The following is a 17,339-nucleotide window of genomic DNA, read 5'->3' on the forward strand; positions in this document are numbered from 1 at the left end:
CTGTCTCAAATACATCCTGAGATGTTTTGTTTTTTATACATTTGTATGTATAAGATTTTATGTCTCTCCATATATAAATTGTTTGTTTTTTATCTCCTGATTCTAATACAAATAAAAATTAAACAAACTTTGTAAGATATCTCATACGTTTTTATAATTGTATCATAAACTGTATACGATATTTCGTACGTTTTATTTGTGATCCTTTATAAGATATCTTAATTAAAATTGTATGCAAGATATCTTATAAAGTTAAAAGATATCTTATATAATTTATGAGATATCTTATAAGGTCTATAAACTATATTGTACACAGTATTTTATAAGATCTTTAGTTTTTGAAACAAATATTAAATGTTTTGACCATGTTCCGCGCATAAACAATTCAAAGAAAAAAGAACGTCGACTATGACGGGAACGTCGTGTTGTTTACAGGTGCAAATATTACTTATAAACCTGGCAATACTAAAGGATTGCGACAAAGTGTTTATTTTCGTAATTTTAGGCCACAGTCTGAAAGAAAACTGTTTGCTGACCGAAAGTGTCAACTTTTTTACCATAATAACAAACATATTACACCTAGAAGAACTGAATCTGTGACTGATGACGAATATTAATTAATTTGTCACGTGACGTCGTGACGTCAGATAAATCATCTGACGGAAAACAGAGCACCGTACCACGAATAATTTTCGATCAAGACTAATTACTGTCATCGATATGCGATTTTGCCATATCAGTTCGAACCCTTAGTATGACATCAGAAAGTGAAATTTAGACAAAGTTGGGATGCTCCATTATATGACACCTGAATTACTTTTTAAAGCCGTTTTCTGGTCGTCTATAATTTCTTTGTGCTTTCTCAAGAGTATAAAATAGCCTTCGCCACTTGCCTGCAATACGGCCGTCATTAGATGTGCCGATGAATAGCTACGGTCGTACTGTTTCATGAGCTCACTGATCGATACAAAACAATTTGCCGATTACATTCGGTTAAACATTATCAGCAAGCAGTAGCGAGAAGCGAGCATCATAATATGGTACACCCGATCAGCGTTATCAAGTTTGTTAAGCATCAGCCTTTTTTTGTGCTATATAACCATTCGTAAAACAGCACACTATCCCCGATTCTTTCCTAGTGGATATTGTATCCTTGTGATGCTCGATAAAAACGGACTGAGAAGCTCGCTGACCTGGCGTGACAAAATGACTGATATTGATTGAAGCGAAGAAATATCTTGAATTGTGTAGTACTCAACTGTTTGTTTTTCATGTACAGGATTACAATGCTATACCGGTACAAACAAACCGAAAATTGTATCGTACGATTGTTATAAAATAGACCATGAGAAACTTAGGTTCCTATGTGCAAGTCATTCCGTTGTACATCACATTTCTGTGGACACCAGGTATGTATGACCGATTCCTCAAGTACGCGTGTATTACTCTCTTTCAGTGTGAGGGGCCCCGAGTGGCCGAATGGTCTAAAGTGCTGACCGTTCCGGATCACTGCCATCTCACATGTGTCTGCGTGGGTTCGAGTCCAAGGCTCGGCTATCGTGGGTACGTGGGAAAGCCTGCCAGTAGCTTCTCGTGGGTCGGTGGTTCTTCCCTGGGTTTCCAGGGTTCTTCCTCCACCCTAGAACAACAACAACAACTCTTTCAATACGTAGAGTTTCCAAGTCAAGATCGTTTTAAAAAGGTTCTGATTGTTACATTTATGTGTTCGGGTTACATGCTCAAACGGCATGATCAGAAAGATTATCGTAAATTAGTATTTATGAATAATTACAATTGTTATCCTGATGACCATTTTATGGTAGGGTACTCGAATGATTACAATGACACTGTTTCAAGTATTATTACTGCTTGAAAATTTTAAAAAATTGTTTTGTTTTTGTTTTCAGTATATTAAATCAAAGATGTAAATGTTATATTAGTCGTTTTGTGTCAGTGTGTCCAATATTGTAACTAGAATGATTCTACTCGATGGTCTTTTACATACATCCATCACTGAGATAAAGATAATGCATGGCATTGTTTAACGGGGAACAGGTCAAAACGTACCCAAACCGAAACGTACCAAAGTCAAAACGTACAAAGACCGAAACGTAACCAAATCAAAACGCACCCAAGTCAAAAAGTACCCAGATCGAAACGTAACTAAGTCAAAACGTACTCAAGTCAATACGTACTAAGATCAAAACCTATCCAAATTAACAAACCTACCCAAATTAAAGCAAGACCCAACACGCTGAGGTTCGGACATTTACCGTTTTAGTTTTATATGTTGAACATTCTTCTCAGTAGTTGTGAATAAGCAGACATTTTTAGATTGCCTTGTTTGAACAGTGTAAAAAAAAAATACATTGACTGATGTAACAACATCTTGGCCTTGGAAATTTCCTTTGATATTGAGTGTCCTTTTAACAATTTATTTTGGAATAACTCAACACTGTATTCTATAGTAATATTCATACATGTCATGTAGGAGTTCAACGCCGATTATTTTTTGGGGATCCTCATGCATCCATATTCCTTTGGAAAGTCATTATTTACACCCATCGCGCGCTTTGACGTCACAGTGAAAGCTATGCATGTTGATATATTGTGACGATTAGGCTCAACGTGTTTTTATATTGACCCAGTTTGATACCTGGCCACCATTGTAAAAATCCATAACGATCGATAATTTTCGCGTGGAAGTTTCGTGACAGTTGATGTGCAGATCATTCGATATACAGGATTAAATAAAATTTTACAACAATGATTTACATTTAAATAGAGTAAATGCGCATGCATGACATATGACTTTTACCACTAGAGTACTTTGCAAATCAAATGCGTCTGTAAGGGATGAAAATAAAGAAGCCAAATTAAGTAGGTAGGAATAAGGTAGGTATGTAGTTAGTAGGTAGATAGGTTGGTAGGTATGTAGATAGATAGATAGATAGATAGAACTTTGCAATAATTTAATTAATATTTCATTTTAGCTCTTTAACATAACAAATTTCCAATAATACTCGTAGAATTATCAAATTGTTCTTATGTCGCGCATACGCAATATATTGTCGGCACGCGCTTTGTGACGATAATCAGCATTCCCACAAAGATTAAAGTAATGCACGTGTAGAAGTTAAGATAGCGGCAACATCATGTATACGTAATTCAGTGATTGTGACAACTAACTACTCATGATTGAAAAATGACGAAAATATCGAGAATAGAAGCACCAAAAATTAAATTGGATTTAGGTGATTTCTGCATGTGAGTCAGCACATATTTCCAGTTCACTTGTCGATAAGCATTAAATTTGATTAATTTGAAAATTGCATTTTATAGGGCTTCTGTGCAAACCGACGCAAGAGCACATAATGCAATAAAATTGTCCGCCACTGAGCATTTGTATGATAATTAGCATCTCCATCGAACGTTACATTGGATTTGAGTTGATCGTAGGTGTTTAATTTTTCAAATTCATTTTGATCTGATTAATATAAAAGTTTTTTTAAATATATGGATTTTAATGCATCTAACTATTTTATATTACACCTTAAAATCTCTAGTATTTAACAAAAAGAAGTAAAGTATTACTGATAATCAAGTTGGTATGACTAAAATATGGAATGCAATGGAAATAAAAAAAAGAAATGGAAAAATAGAACGCAACGCAAATAACTACGCAATGGAAATTATTTTTGTGTTTCTTATATTTTAATTATAAAAAGTCAAAAAAGCTTTTAATCATCAGATCTATACATATATGCTTTCATTGCGAAATTTTTAAAACTGACGCTAATAACTGTATAAAACGTGTGCATTCGAGTACTGGTTAAAACACTTGAAGCGGTCATCAGGCATGGTTTAGATCAGTTGGTAGAATTTTCTCTAGGGGAAAACACAACATAAATATATTCAAATGATACTTCCTGACTTAAAGACGTATTTCTTAATGTGTGTTGGAGCTAGATCATGAGATAATAGAGATCCATTGCGTCAGCTGATTTCCATTGCTCATCAGTCAGGTCACTGTCATATGAAACACAATACACTAAAATTATGACATTCATTAAAGAATATGGGTGTTTTAATATAGGTACATTTTGACTTGGGTACGTTTTGACTGTAAACCGGCAAGGGACCAGTAGTTCCTCAGCTGTTATAGTGTCAGACTCGTAATCCAAGGTTCAACACCAGTTCAGGACAACTCATATCAACTTACTCGATGCTACATTTGGGACATTTCCTCTGCAGTACTAAAGTCAATAACGAGTTAAAATTGCTATTGAAACAAGATTGGATAAATAAACTGTACTCCATGCAATTAATCAGACACAATAAGTGGCTTCCCAGGCAACAGTGAAATATGGAAAATTATTGGTGACTCACTTGGGAGAGGGTGGGAAGGGGAAAAAAGGGGAATGGAAGACGCAACGGGGACCACTTACTTCCAGAGTAAGGCAAGTTCATCTGATTTACTGATATAGAGTGCAATTCCTACTGGAAAAAGCAATTACCAGCAGTTTTATGTATGACTACTTATATTTGGTATGCATTTCTTCATGATCTCTTCCTCGACTCGAATTACAAACTGCTAAAAAGTGTGTACACGCAAATCAGTAAACATCAAAGCTAGCAAAACAAGGAAGTAAAATAACTGATATATTGACAAATAATAAAGTGAAACGATAGTTGACAGAATTTAGTAGAATGCTCCCAAACTGTACTGACTGATTGCTGTTGTTCTTCTAGTTGTGGGTTTTATGCCATTTTTCACCACATGGTGGCCAGTAACTGATGAAAGAAAATCCTGAGAAAACCCCCTGTAAGAAACATGAACCCACGGGAAGCTACTGGCAATCTTTGTCACATAACCACATTGCAGAGCCCGAGTCTCAAACACATTGATTAGAGGTAAAAATTTGCCAACTGTTACAGGTTTTTAATAAATAAAACGTAATTACAAAGCTTATTCATTATGATAGTTAAGATTTGTTACCTTACATTTTCTTCATTACGACAGTCAAACTGGTCATGAAAAACGATCTTATAAAAAGAAACTTCTTTTTCAGAAACAAAAATCATCTTTGAAAAATTACTCGGATTGCATCGGCACAAAATAATCAACTTATATTGCTGTACCGTAAAATACAAAACCCCTCTCCCCAATCCCATTACGGATGTAAACGTTTCCCAATTCCACGGAATAACACATTTTGTGGGATATACGTTTAGGTACATGGAAGAAAGGCGGGTACGTAGGATGATCGAATTCATGATAATCTATCATTTTAAAACTTTCGTTGACTGTGTATCCCCCCCACACCCATTTCTTGGGCGGATGCGGCACCACTAATGCACACACATAAATATGTTTGCTTACAAGCAATCGCTCTTCTTGTTTCTTTCTTTCTTCAGGTGCGAACATAAATATGGTAGATGAACTATTACGACCATATGGTATTAAACTAAGTAACAAAAAGAAGCGAAGCTAAGCAGTTCAATTAACAAATATTATTTCTCAAAGTTACAAAGTGTAAATTTAAATGGAACGTACAGTATTATGATTTAAATCCCAAATAGCTCTAAATGTTCTATTTCAAATCAAAATGTACAGAGTGTTCTAAGTTAATTACAATATTGAATGTGCTTATGTACCAACAGTCTTAATGGATCACAATGATATAATCTAGAACGTCTTGAATGAATTCACAATCACAATAATCCCAAAGTAGTGTTTTAGTCCAAAACGTTGATGAGCACTTTGTAATTCAAATGAATAACTGAAAGAAGTGATTCCTCTCAAACTATATCTGGACACGACAATAAATGATTCCGTAGACTGAACTGAAAACGGGAATGAATAATTATGTTTACCACATCCTTAGATACTAATTTCAGTTGACCTAAGACAATAAAATACCATGGATGTGGGTCACATGTTCTCTTCCAGAACATTCCAAGTTTATAAATAAGTTTTGGCTTAAACTCAACTCGAAGTAAGCATCTTCTTAAAAAAATAACAAAAGTCAAGTAGGCACCACTGTCAGTAAAGAAAATATTCAGGTAGACCCAAACCCAATTAAGAACATAGCATCTATTAAATCTGTATAACAGGACGTTCGGCTTGTTTCTCAGTTTTTGACAATTCTTGTCTATCAACCCAAGAATGATGTTCTTGGCTGTTCTCAAAACAAGGTTCTTGGAGTTTGGGCGATAAAAACCATATGAACATTGTACTTTCGTCAAGAACTTTGACACTCCAAAATTCCCCAAGTAAACAGTTCGGTCAAGTAAGACAAGTGCTATTTGTTTTCAGGAATTATTCATGTGGTGGGACTGACTTGTTACTCATGCACAACCAGTTGGGAGTTTGACATCTGCGTAACTAATATTACCGCTGTGAACGCCACGAAGGATTGCAGAGCAGACCAAAAGTTCTGTATGGTACGTACACGTGTGTGCGTGTGTGTGTGTGAGAGAGAGAGAGATTTTTAAGTAGCTTTAAAAAAATTTTTATTGATATCGCTAACCTTCGACACCCCGCATCCGAGGCGGACGCTCATACTACCTAGGCCACTAGGACAAGCAGCATGTGATGTAAAAAAAAAAAAAAATGACGCGTGACATACTATTACTCTGGATTAAAATATCTCGGAAATTAATTATACATTTTTCTTTTTCTTTTTGTACATGAAAATAGAATTAATTATACATTTTTACTTTTCTTTTTGTACATGAAAATAGAATTAATTATACATTTTTACTTTTCTTTTTGTACATGAAAATAGAATTAATTATACATTTTTACTTTTCTTTTTGTACATGAAAATAGAATTAATTATACATTTTTACTTTTCTTTTTGTACACGAACATAGAATTAATTATACATTTTTACTTTTCCTTTTGTACATGAACATAAAAGATCATCCCAGAAAGAACTTCAAACGAGGCTCAATAGTAGAATTTTTAAAAATCTGCAATAAATATTACTTTTTATTAACGTCCCAAAATTTGTCTCATTTTAGCAACACAAAATAAGCAAACAAACAATGCCCTTAATTTCAATAATGCACCAATTTGCACTAAATCAGATTAAATGATGAAACTACTTGCTTTTCCTGTTTTTTAAAAAATATAACCTGAGAGAGAGAGAGAGAGAGATTTTAAATTGTTTACGCGGCCTCTCGTTTTGACCTTTTTTCAAAAATTATTTAACTCTGTCATTTTGACCGATCGAGCGTGCTTTCTAATATAGATTTCGGGTACATTAATATAAAATTGGCTGGAATACCATCCAGAATTAATATACTCCGCGGCTAACAACAATAGGTTTTTATTGAGTAGAATCCATCAAGGAATAAGGACAACTTCATAAACATTTCCTCATTTCAGGTGCTAAGGGTGGAGACGTTTGGTAAGTTCACGTCCATGTCTCGTGACTGTGCTGACACGTGTAGTAATCACTGCGGGATTTGGGGTGATGAATCTGACATAGAGAAATGCTACACTTGCTGTGTGACTGACCTGTGTAACAAGTCGAGCAGTGCTGGTCGATTTCGCCCTGACATTCTCCTCTGGATTGGCCTTATTCTGATAGCTTGTGAATTCGTCCATAGCAATAGCTCAGGAAGCATTTAAAAACTGTAAACCATTTCGATACAGATGATTAACTTTCAAAAGTGGGGGGGGGGGGCATTTGGATTTTCTTTCGAAATGTGGTATGTTTTATTTTTCTTTACGGTTACCACAAGATAGTATATTTCCAACTCATATAACGAATATTTTTTTTCTGCAAAAAATCTGAGTAAGAATGTGTTTTTTTTTTTTTTTTAAAGCAAACTGGTAACCTGAAAAGTTTGGTTTTAACAAGCAACCACAATCCAACCCCACCCCATGCCCAGACGAAAATTAAATAGTCGTTTTTTAAAAAAAAATCATACTAGGATATATTTTGTTATTATTTTATCTGTTTTATTGTCCCTCGTCTGTCAGTCCGTCAGGACAAGTTGGCTATGGCAACTTTTCCAAAGCTACTTGGAGGATTATCATGAAACTATACAAACGTTGATTCCAAGGTCTAGATGGTTCTACATGACAACAATTCAAGCGAGCAATATGGCCGCCACATGAGCCATCTTGAAAATCTTCTTACCCCTACTCTTGAATGGTTGGTCATATCGACATGAGGCTGTCACTGAAAGGCTTCTTACAATGCATTAGTGGTCGTATATAAAATTCATGCCGATCTAACGCCGCAGCGGCAGCCATCTTGAAAATAGTCACCTCTGCCTATGCAGCTACCGCACATATGTGCGCCCAGTACGAGAAAATCCTAACTGCTCCGGTGGCCTAGTGGTTAGAGTGTCCGCCTCGGATGCTGGAGGCCGTGGGTTCAATGCTCGGCCGAATCATACCAGAGACTTACAAAAATGGTACAGCTGCCTTGCTTGGCGCTCAGCATTAAGAGATTACCGTTTGGTCTGGTCGACCTGGTGTCAGGATAATGTGACATGATGGGACATCATGCTACATGATGCCCCAGTGCTAGACATCACTATAAACTGCCACACTGCAGACATCGTAGTGATGACTGAACAATTGTAAAAGTTACGTTAAAAATCCAAATCACACACACACACATACAAGAAAGTCCACTGTTTACAAATGGTAGCAGACCGGTTTACGTCTTCTTTTCACTATTCTGAAATTTGAATGTACAGGCAAGAGAACCTTACAATAATGTGAAAGATGTTTCGACCGCACGTTTGTTCATACAGTCTCAAACAAATATAAATTGTATTTCCCATTTTTCAAATTATGAATTACAGAAATTAAGCATTAATTAAATTCATAATATACTTAGACTGGACCACCAGTGTAAAGTGGGCAGCATCTTACGCGGCAACGTTGGGTCATTTGTCAACGATTCGCTAACTTATTGTACTCAATTCTTATTACTTGTGGATATCTTTACATGTTTTAAGTGTCTTTAGTAATTTAGTGATTAGGATGAGAGCAACTTTGCCTAAATCTTCAAACTACGTGCTATATCATGATAATTATTCAAACTCAGGACGTTTTATATCCTTTCCCAATACTGTTACAGGACTCATCCGGGCTCCAAGAACAGGAAAGCAAATCCAGTGTTTATTTTATATATAAAAAATGAATTTATTCTGCAAGAGGTTTTCCAGTCCTGTAAAATAAATAATGAATTTAGTTTTATTTGTCTTTTTGTTTTTGTCTTATGTTTTCTACCCTGCAATGAAATAAAATACGTTTCATACAAATATTCATAACAATACCGTCCTCCGCGTATTACCTAATTTGCATGTGCATACCACTCCATTTGCCAGTTTATTATATGAGAATGACCTAATACTTCTTATATTTATTAATTATCGATTTAGAGAGATGGGCAACCAAATAAATCTAAACACAATGGTACTAATTACAGGTGTAAAATCAATCAGTGTGGTGAAGCAATATCGCGAGTGCAGACAGACAGACACGTGGACAGAATGGTAGTCCTGTTTGAAGTGATCATACCGTCTTCCTTAACATTGTATAGCTTAATTTAAAAAATAATCTAATATGAGAAGAAATGTACATATTACTAGAAAATATCAACTGTGACATAATAAGAAATGAAGACAATAAAACTAATATCCTTACTGCACTCCGAACATCCAACAAAATCCTACCATAAGCGCACTTCAGAAAGAATCTATTGGATTGACTGATGTTTGTCACAGGCATGTTGTTCATGCTACTGGATTGACTTATGTTTGTCACAGACATACTGTTCATCTATTGGATTGACTGATGTTTGTCACAGACATACTGTTCATCTATTGGATTGACTGATGTTTGTCACAGACATATTGTTCATCTATTGGATTGACTGATGTTTGTCACATACATACTGTTCATCTATTGGATTGACTGGTGTTTGTCACAGACATACTGTTCATCTATTGGATTGACTGGTGTTTGTCACAGACATACTGTTCATCTATTGGATTGACTGATGTTTGTCACAGACATACTGTTCATCTATTGGATTGATTGATGTTTGTCACAGACATACTGTTCATGCTATGTTGTTTATACTGACATTTTCTTTAACTGACCAATAGAAAAGTTTTTTTTCTTTCTTGTCCTATAATTAGAACAATGCAGCATGACAGCAATTAAGGTAGCCTAATGGCCAAGGGTGAAGCAAAACAACCGAAACAGATGCTCATGGCTTAACGTTGTCTAATGGACTAAATTTGTTTAAAGCAATAATAGCACAATAATTGCAACAGATGTCTTTATTTCAACTAGCAATGAATATTACAAAAAGTGATTAAAAATATATAATTCTATCTAATTAAAACATGGCTAAATTATATGATCCTGTTCACTTGTAATGTGAATTCGTTGTTTTTGTTCCAGGAAAACGTCCCGGTCTTGCTAACGAATGTGTACCACATTACCGCCAGTTACCCCCACCCATCTTAAACTGTCCGATGAATTCAATCCATGTTTTCGAATTACCTGTGTTCAACACATTCATGTCTTATTGCACTGAAATAAAACAATTTTTCAGCTGTTATTTTCATACTTATGACATTAGATTTTATTTAATGTTTATGAGTGGACATCACACTATATTCAAAAGAAACCTCTGTATCATGGTGGCAAAATACGATCCACGGGCCAGATCGGCTAGTTTTATCAGTTAATTTACATAATAGGGTGTGGCTTTAAAATTCACTTATCCGAACGTGCCCTAGAAAAAGTTGCCCGTGCCTGCTCTATATGACCAGTCGGTCCATTGATATTAACACGTACTGGGATACATGTATTCAATCCAGGCATGCCCAGCTGTACTCGGTCCTGGGATCCGTCATGCTATATATGCATGTCATGATCATGGGCGGGGGGGGGGGGAACGCCCCGATTTCACCTTTGACTACTACATATTTGTCCCCCATTCCCACCCCACGAAACAATGCTGCGGGCGCCAATGGCCATGATCACTTTACTCAGCTTGTCCTAAATGGGAAAGACATTGTGAGTCTCATCCATCCATTCTTTCCTTTTAGTACCTTTTGGTCAACAAATATAGATTCTACCCGCTATAGGGATATTTAGTGAAGAACGTTTACTCTCTGTATTTGTTGCTTTTCACACAATGAATACATTGTGATAAAACATTTGTCATTAAGTCTTTCAATGATATTAATATCTCCGTTCTTGCATTTTAGAATTTGAATTTCTTATTTGTGTTGTTATCGGAAGGTATACATGAAGCTCATTATAAACAACAGCATGGAATTATCGTTATCTTTTCCATGTGAGCTGCATTTTATATTTGTTTAGAACATATTGACACTAATTTCAATCCATCGTTGTATTTTTTGTTTGTTTCTTTGTTTTCTTTTGTTTTCTGTTTCTTTTCATTTTTTCTTTTCTTTTCTTGTTCTCTTTTTTGGGAAGGGGTCTACTTGAGGTAGATAAAAGGAATTTAGTGGGCATATTTGTAATATGCAGATTGTAACGTCGCGCTCTTAGTAAGAGGGGTGGTTAATTGGATTTGGCTGGCGTTATCTAGAGGATGACCTCCCTCGATATTATAGTTTGGTGGGAGTGGAAGATAGAATTTCAACAGAGAATTGAGCAAGAATATTGAGAAGATATAATGCAATACGAGCCCCCTTAGACAAGAAAATATAAAATTTAATCAAAACAAATTAATAGCTGCAATTCCAATTCACTCTAATTATGTCAACATAATTTAATTGCGGTGTCTGATTTGGATTTATTTCATCATAATAACGAGTGGTGAAAAGAGCGCAATGCCCACGACTGATTGCATCACTTTCCTCCCATGACCGTGTATCAACGTCTTCCTGTTTCCTCGAGCCTTCCTATTCTCTACGCTTCACCCCTTCCTGGACATCCTAGTCCTTTATTCTGAACTCGTCACTTCTTTTTTTCCGGACTTCCGTCATCGGACAGTCCCGTCTCTGCCCAGAAAGCTGTTCCTTAATGCAGTTCTTTTTCAGAAAGTGTGCGTCCTAGCACTAAACCCTGTCTTTTCTTATAAGACAGCTGGTCCCCTTTTCTTGTTTAACGAGGAAAGCATTATTCTTTTCTGGCTTCCTCGGAGCCACTCACTCCTCTCTCGGGATTTTTAGACGAAAATATTTCGACTAAGGACGCCACTTTAAATTTACATTACTTCTAAAGTGTACGCCTTAATTTACTCTGGCGAATCGTAAGCAGCGGTTCCTAAATTTTTCCTAAGATAATCATTTCGTTCGTTAGATCTCAGACAGCATAGAATTAGTGATGTACGGGCATATTAATTTCCCTTTCAAAATGATAATTTGACATGGGTTCCTATCATGCGGTTATGGTTGGTAGTTCAAATCTTTACTTTCTCAGGACAGCGTTGCAATGCCTAGGTCAATATCACTGAGTCATAAATTCTAGCCTTTCAAGTTTTAACACTGACACTGGGGAAGAAAAGAAGAAATGTCGAAGTGACCCTTCACAAAGACATTTCTGGCCTAAATGTGATATAATTGTAATGTTCAATGCATTCAACTTTAAGGTTCAATACAATTCAAAATTCTACACTTTACATAGATGACCCGATTAGATTTTCAATCAACTGAGCATTTTTTCTCATTTTTTATACTATTTTGAACTTTCTACCAAGATTGTGTTTCCATTTGCATTTTTGCATTTAAGCGGAATATCTAAAAAGAACATATTGAGCCAAGCCAGGCTAAATCAGCTATTTAGATATACCGTGTATGTCCTCATTTGGTTCTGGTGACTATTTAGATATACTGTGTATGTCCTCATTTGGTTCTGGTGACTATTTAGATATACTGTGTAGGTCATCATTAGGCTCTGGTGACTATTTAGATATATTGTGTAGGTCCTCATTAGGTTCTGGTGACTATTTAGATATACTGTGTAAGTAGTAAAGTGGGATACTATCGCCTGAATGGGAATTAGCATTACAGACCCCCTTTAGGAACATATAGCCTCAATGGAAATTTAACATGGAGAAAAATCGTGGGAACATATAGCCTCAAGGGAATTTAATATGGAGAAAAATCGTGGGAACATATAGCCTCAAGGGAATTTAACATGGAGAAAAATCGTGGGACGATATAGCCTCAAGAGGAATTGAACATGGGAATAGGGACTGTATAGCGTCAAAGGAATTTAAACAGGGTGGGACTGTATAGCGTCAAGGGAAATTGAACATGGGATTTTTTTTTTAAATTTTTTTTTTAAAAAAGGGGTAGGCAATTGAAAGTCATTCTCTTTTCGAGAAATGTGGGTGGCCCTGAAAAGGGCCTTTGGCTTTCTTCTATTTCCTCCATTTCCTCATCCAGCCCCTAATCTTTCCCCAAATTCCTTTGTTCTTCTTCTTCTTTTCATTTTCCGGTATCCAGTCCGGGTGACCCATGGCTCGGAACTTCTGTTGGATTTTTATCCAGTTATTGTTCAGTCTCTCATATTCTTCTTTTTTCTTTCTATTCTCTTGTTCTTTTCTATTTTTTGCCCACCTGTCCTTAATTTTCTTCACTTCTTCCTCTATTATCTTTTTCATCTTTTCTTCCGCTTTCTTTAGTTGTTCACTGCCCCTTTTCACAAACTTCCACTCTGACCATTTCTCTAGCTCTTCTAAATAACATCTCACTCCTTTTACCTTGTCCATAGACTTTTTTATTGTCCCCACTCTTACATACTCTGGTTGAATCAATCCTCTCAATCTCTTAACTTCTTCCTCTATCATCTCCTCTATCATCTTCCTGGCTAATTTTAATTCATTGACATAGTCAAGACTTTTTTTAACCTCCATTCTCTATCTATCCTTTCAATAGTATATTCTCCATCCATCATCCAAAAGTAAACATTTCTTAAGTCATTAAACAACGCCGACACTTCCATCTTGTATCTTTTATTCTGTAGAATGGTGCGAATGACGAACGTTGTGGGTTCTTATACGAAAAGCGCGGACGTGAAGGAAAACATCCCCCGACATAAAATTGATATTACCTAGATTATCACTTAAAACGCGCGGACGTGAAGGAAAACATCCCCTACTTTCTCATTTCATATAATAAAACCCAAACTATACTCTCCACATACGCTAAGAAACAATAAAATAACCCATAATCTACTATTCACACAAACTTACGTGAGCCGTTACAAACACATACACACAAACAACATACCCTCACACTAGGAAAAAAAAAGAGTCAGTGTTTATATTCACACTACTCTACCTACTCACATTGGCAAATTGATGGTTATTTCTTTTCTAGAGTATTGGGTAGCCCTGAAAAGGGCTGTTTTTTTTGGAACTTCATGGACACCTGGTTAATGATGGCACCTTCCAGGCCTGGCGCCACATACACATCTTGTTCTCCAGTTGCTTTTTACTTTTTTGGGGAGAGAGCAGAGGCGGGATAAATAGCTTCAGAATCCCAATTTTCTGTCTCTGGGATTCTGAAATTTCTTCTCTCCTCTTCTTTGTTTCTTCTCTCCTCTTCCTCTTCTTTGTATCTTCTCTCCGCCTCTTCTTTGTTTCTTCTTTCCTCCTCCTCTCTCATCCTTCCCTCTTCGACAATGGCCTCCGCGGCCAGTTCGTTCAACAGGCGCCTGGCATATTCCAGATGCACATGAAGTTCCAACAGTTTCGCTTGTCTGGTGTTCATTCTGGTGTTGATCAATCAACAAGGGTAGCTGGACTGTCGAACGAGTTTCAATTTATACTAAAAGTGCGGACGTGAAGGAAAACATCCCCCTAAAAACATAAAATTGATCTTACCTAGATCATGACCAAAAACAACGCGCGGACCTAAAAGAAACACTCACTCACTTTTTTATACTGCCTATCACTATTTTAAAACATTTTCATTAATCACTTCAATATACTATCCACATACGCAAAACAATCCAATCAAACCCCCAAATCTACTCTCCCCACACCTCTAACAGCAAAAAAACATAATCTTAATCTACTATTCACACAAACGTACGTGAGCGCTTACAAACACAAACACACAAACACATACCCTCACACTAAAAAAGAGTCAGTGTTTATATTCACACTACTCTACCTACACACATTGGCAAATCGATTGTTATTTCTTTTCTAGAGTATTGGGTAGCCCTGAAAAGGGCTGGTTTTTTTTTTTTTGTTTGCTATGGCAATCTTTTAGTTTCTAAGAATGCGTCGTCCTCTGAGGATAGACTTTCTGACGATAGGTCTGCTTCTTCGGAAAGAGAGGAAGAACTCTTTGGTGTCGATACGGCAATCGACAAAGCCTCTGTCAGGTTCAGGTTCCTGCTGCTGCTGCTGTTGCTGCTGTCTCTGAAGTCTGTACTTCTCTGTCCATTCTTCTTTCTCCCTGTTTACTTCTTCTCTGAAGAGCTCTTCTATCAGGTCTTCAGTGACTTTTAACATTCTCACATTCTCTATCTCTTCAGCTTTCGGTATCAGACTGTGTCTGACCCTATGCAAATTCACGTAGGCTTCGTTTAGCTTAGCTAGTTTGGAGCACATCTTCGTAGGAGGATGAGTCGACAATGGATGGTTAGACTGGAAAACTGCCCCGGTTCTTAAAGTCAAAACGCGGACGTGAAGGAAAGCATCCCTCCACGGTTTTCGAGCCGCAACGTTCAATGAGTGTCATGAGAGGGATAGTAAGAAGTTAAAGAGCATGAATCAACATTCTTATAGCCAAACAAAAGATAAAGGCATTTTTTTTCAAAACACAACATTTTTTATTCAAAAATCACTTAACACTAACCGACAACTCTAACATTTTTAACAATAATCCAACAATATAACATCAAACATTTTTTTCAAATCACAAACATTTTTTTCAATTTACAGTCTACTTTAAACAGGGCTGACAACGTTGTGAATGAAATTGTGATTTCCACTGTTGGAAGTCATTAGGCCATTGATGGACACTACGTTTCCTAGCTTGAGACAAAAAATAAGCATAATGGTCACAAAACCATCGATCTACTTTCACATCGTTTCTAGAAGAAGAACGAGGATCAAAATGAGTTACTAAATGTTCTAAGGAAGAGCCCAGGCTGCGATGATGCAGAAAATACACACAATATTGTCCACACACCAAGGAATCTGTGCCTTGTAATTTCACATTATTGAATCGGGTGGTTTGAGCATTTCTTCTCATAAAGCCAATGATATCGTCTTCCAAAGGGGGCAATCCGTACCAATCGAAATATTCCACACATCCTTCTTGAGGAAAGTAGACGGCTACCCAGTGGGTTCCTGGGAGATGACTTTCGTCCGTGTTGATCACGTAAGCTAGATGGTCTTGAGGTTTGCGATGAGGGAGTTCTTCTTTAGCACAGACGACAGGATTCCAAGAAGCCGTGTACCAACTGTTGTTCAAAAGGTAATAAAGTTCCCAGGTATCCATTTGTGTGGTTTTCTTCTTCACAGGTAATAATAAGTCGTCAATTCGATCCTGACTTTTTGCTTGAAAATGTCTGACAAATAACCGTTTCTTCGTTTCGTCTCCTCACTCTGATTCAGGAGAGCTTCGATACGATGGATCTCTTGAGTGGTTAATGGTGGACAAGAATGTTCACGCAAGTCTTTATACCACTGGTGCCACACGTCTTCGTCCGAGATGAGACTCCAAGCCTCGTCCAGATACTCGTCCAATTTTTCTTCTTGACTCAGCATCAGGCATTTATCGTGTTGAATTTGACTGGGATGATCGTTTTGACATCCATAGCAATCTTTCTAGATAAATTCCGTCATTTTTTCGACCAAGTGTTTGGCAAAACAGGAGACTAAATGGGCTTCTTGTTCTGGCCATCTTGACTTCATCATGATATCTTCTTCGTCTTTGTCTTGGGATCCTTCTTCCAGTTTCCTCACATTTCATCTCTAAAGTTTCTCCACTAGGTAAAGAGGGATAACAGTCTTCCATGGCTTCTAATAGTCTAGAATGACTTCTCTCAAACTGTTGATTTCTATGGTATTATGGAATTCTGCATACAGGATGACGTTCACTGTCTCTTTCAGTGCATCTACAAACTGAAGTTCCACACGAATCTGGCCGGATTTTATAGGGTGGAAATGTCCCTCGTCGCTGCCTTGGTCTGGAGTGAAATAGAAAGCCCACAAAGCGTAGCCTCCGTCATAATCTTCGTACGTAATGCCGTGACTGGTGTTGGTCCCTAATTGTCCAGTGGCTTCGTACAGGGACAAGTACGATCTCAAGTAATTCTTCTTGGTAAAGTCAGGTTCGAAAGGTCGGGCACA

The 17,339-nt window shown here is 36.8% G+C and overlaps 1 protein-coding gene across 1 annotated transcript; it reads left to right on the forward strand.

Annotated features, from left to right (window-relative positions):
* The first annotated feature begins 866 nt into the window (after positions 1-866).
* LOC149805953 (prostate stem cell antigen-like) lies at positions 867-9,229 on the forward strand. Its single transcript, XM_089937153.1, has 3 exons — positions 867-1,409; positions 6,320-6,447; positions 7,397-9,229. Exons 1-3 carry the CDS (start codon positions 1,346-1,348, stop codon positions 7,640-7,642), a joined length of 438 nt encoding a protein of 145 aa, XP_089793279.1. The 5' UTR covers positions 867-1,345; the 3' UTR covers positions 7,643-9,229.
* The last annotated feature ends 8,110 nt before the right edge of the window (positions 9,230-17,339 follow it).

Source organism: Sinohyriopsis cumingii, chromosome 2, assembly GCF_028554795.1.
Source record: "Sinohyriopsis cumingii isolate HCF-2022 chromosome 2, ASM2855479v2, whole genome shotgun sequence".
Classification (NCBI taxonomy): domain Eukaryota; kingdom Metazoa; phylum Mollusca; class Bivalvia; order Unionida; family Unionidae; genus Sinohyriopsis; species Sinohyriopsis cumingii.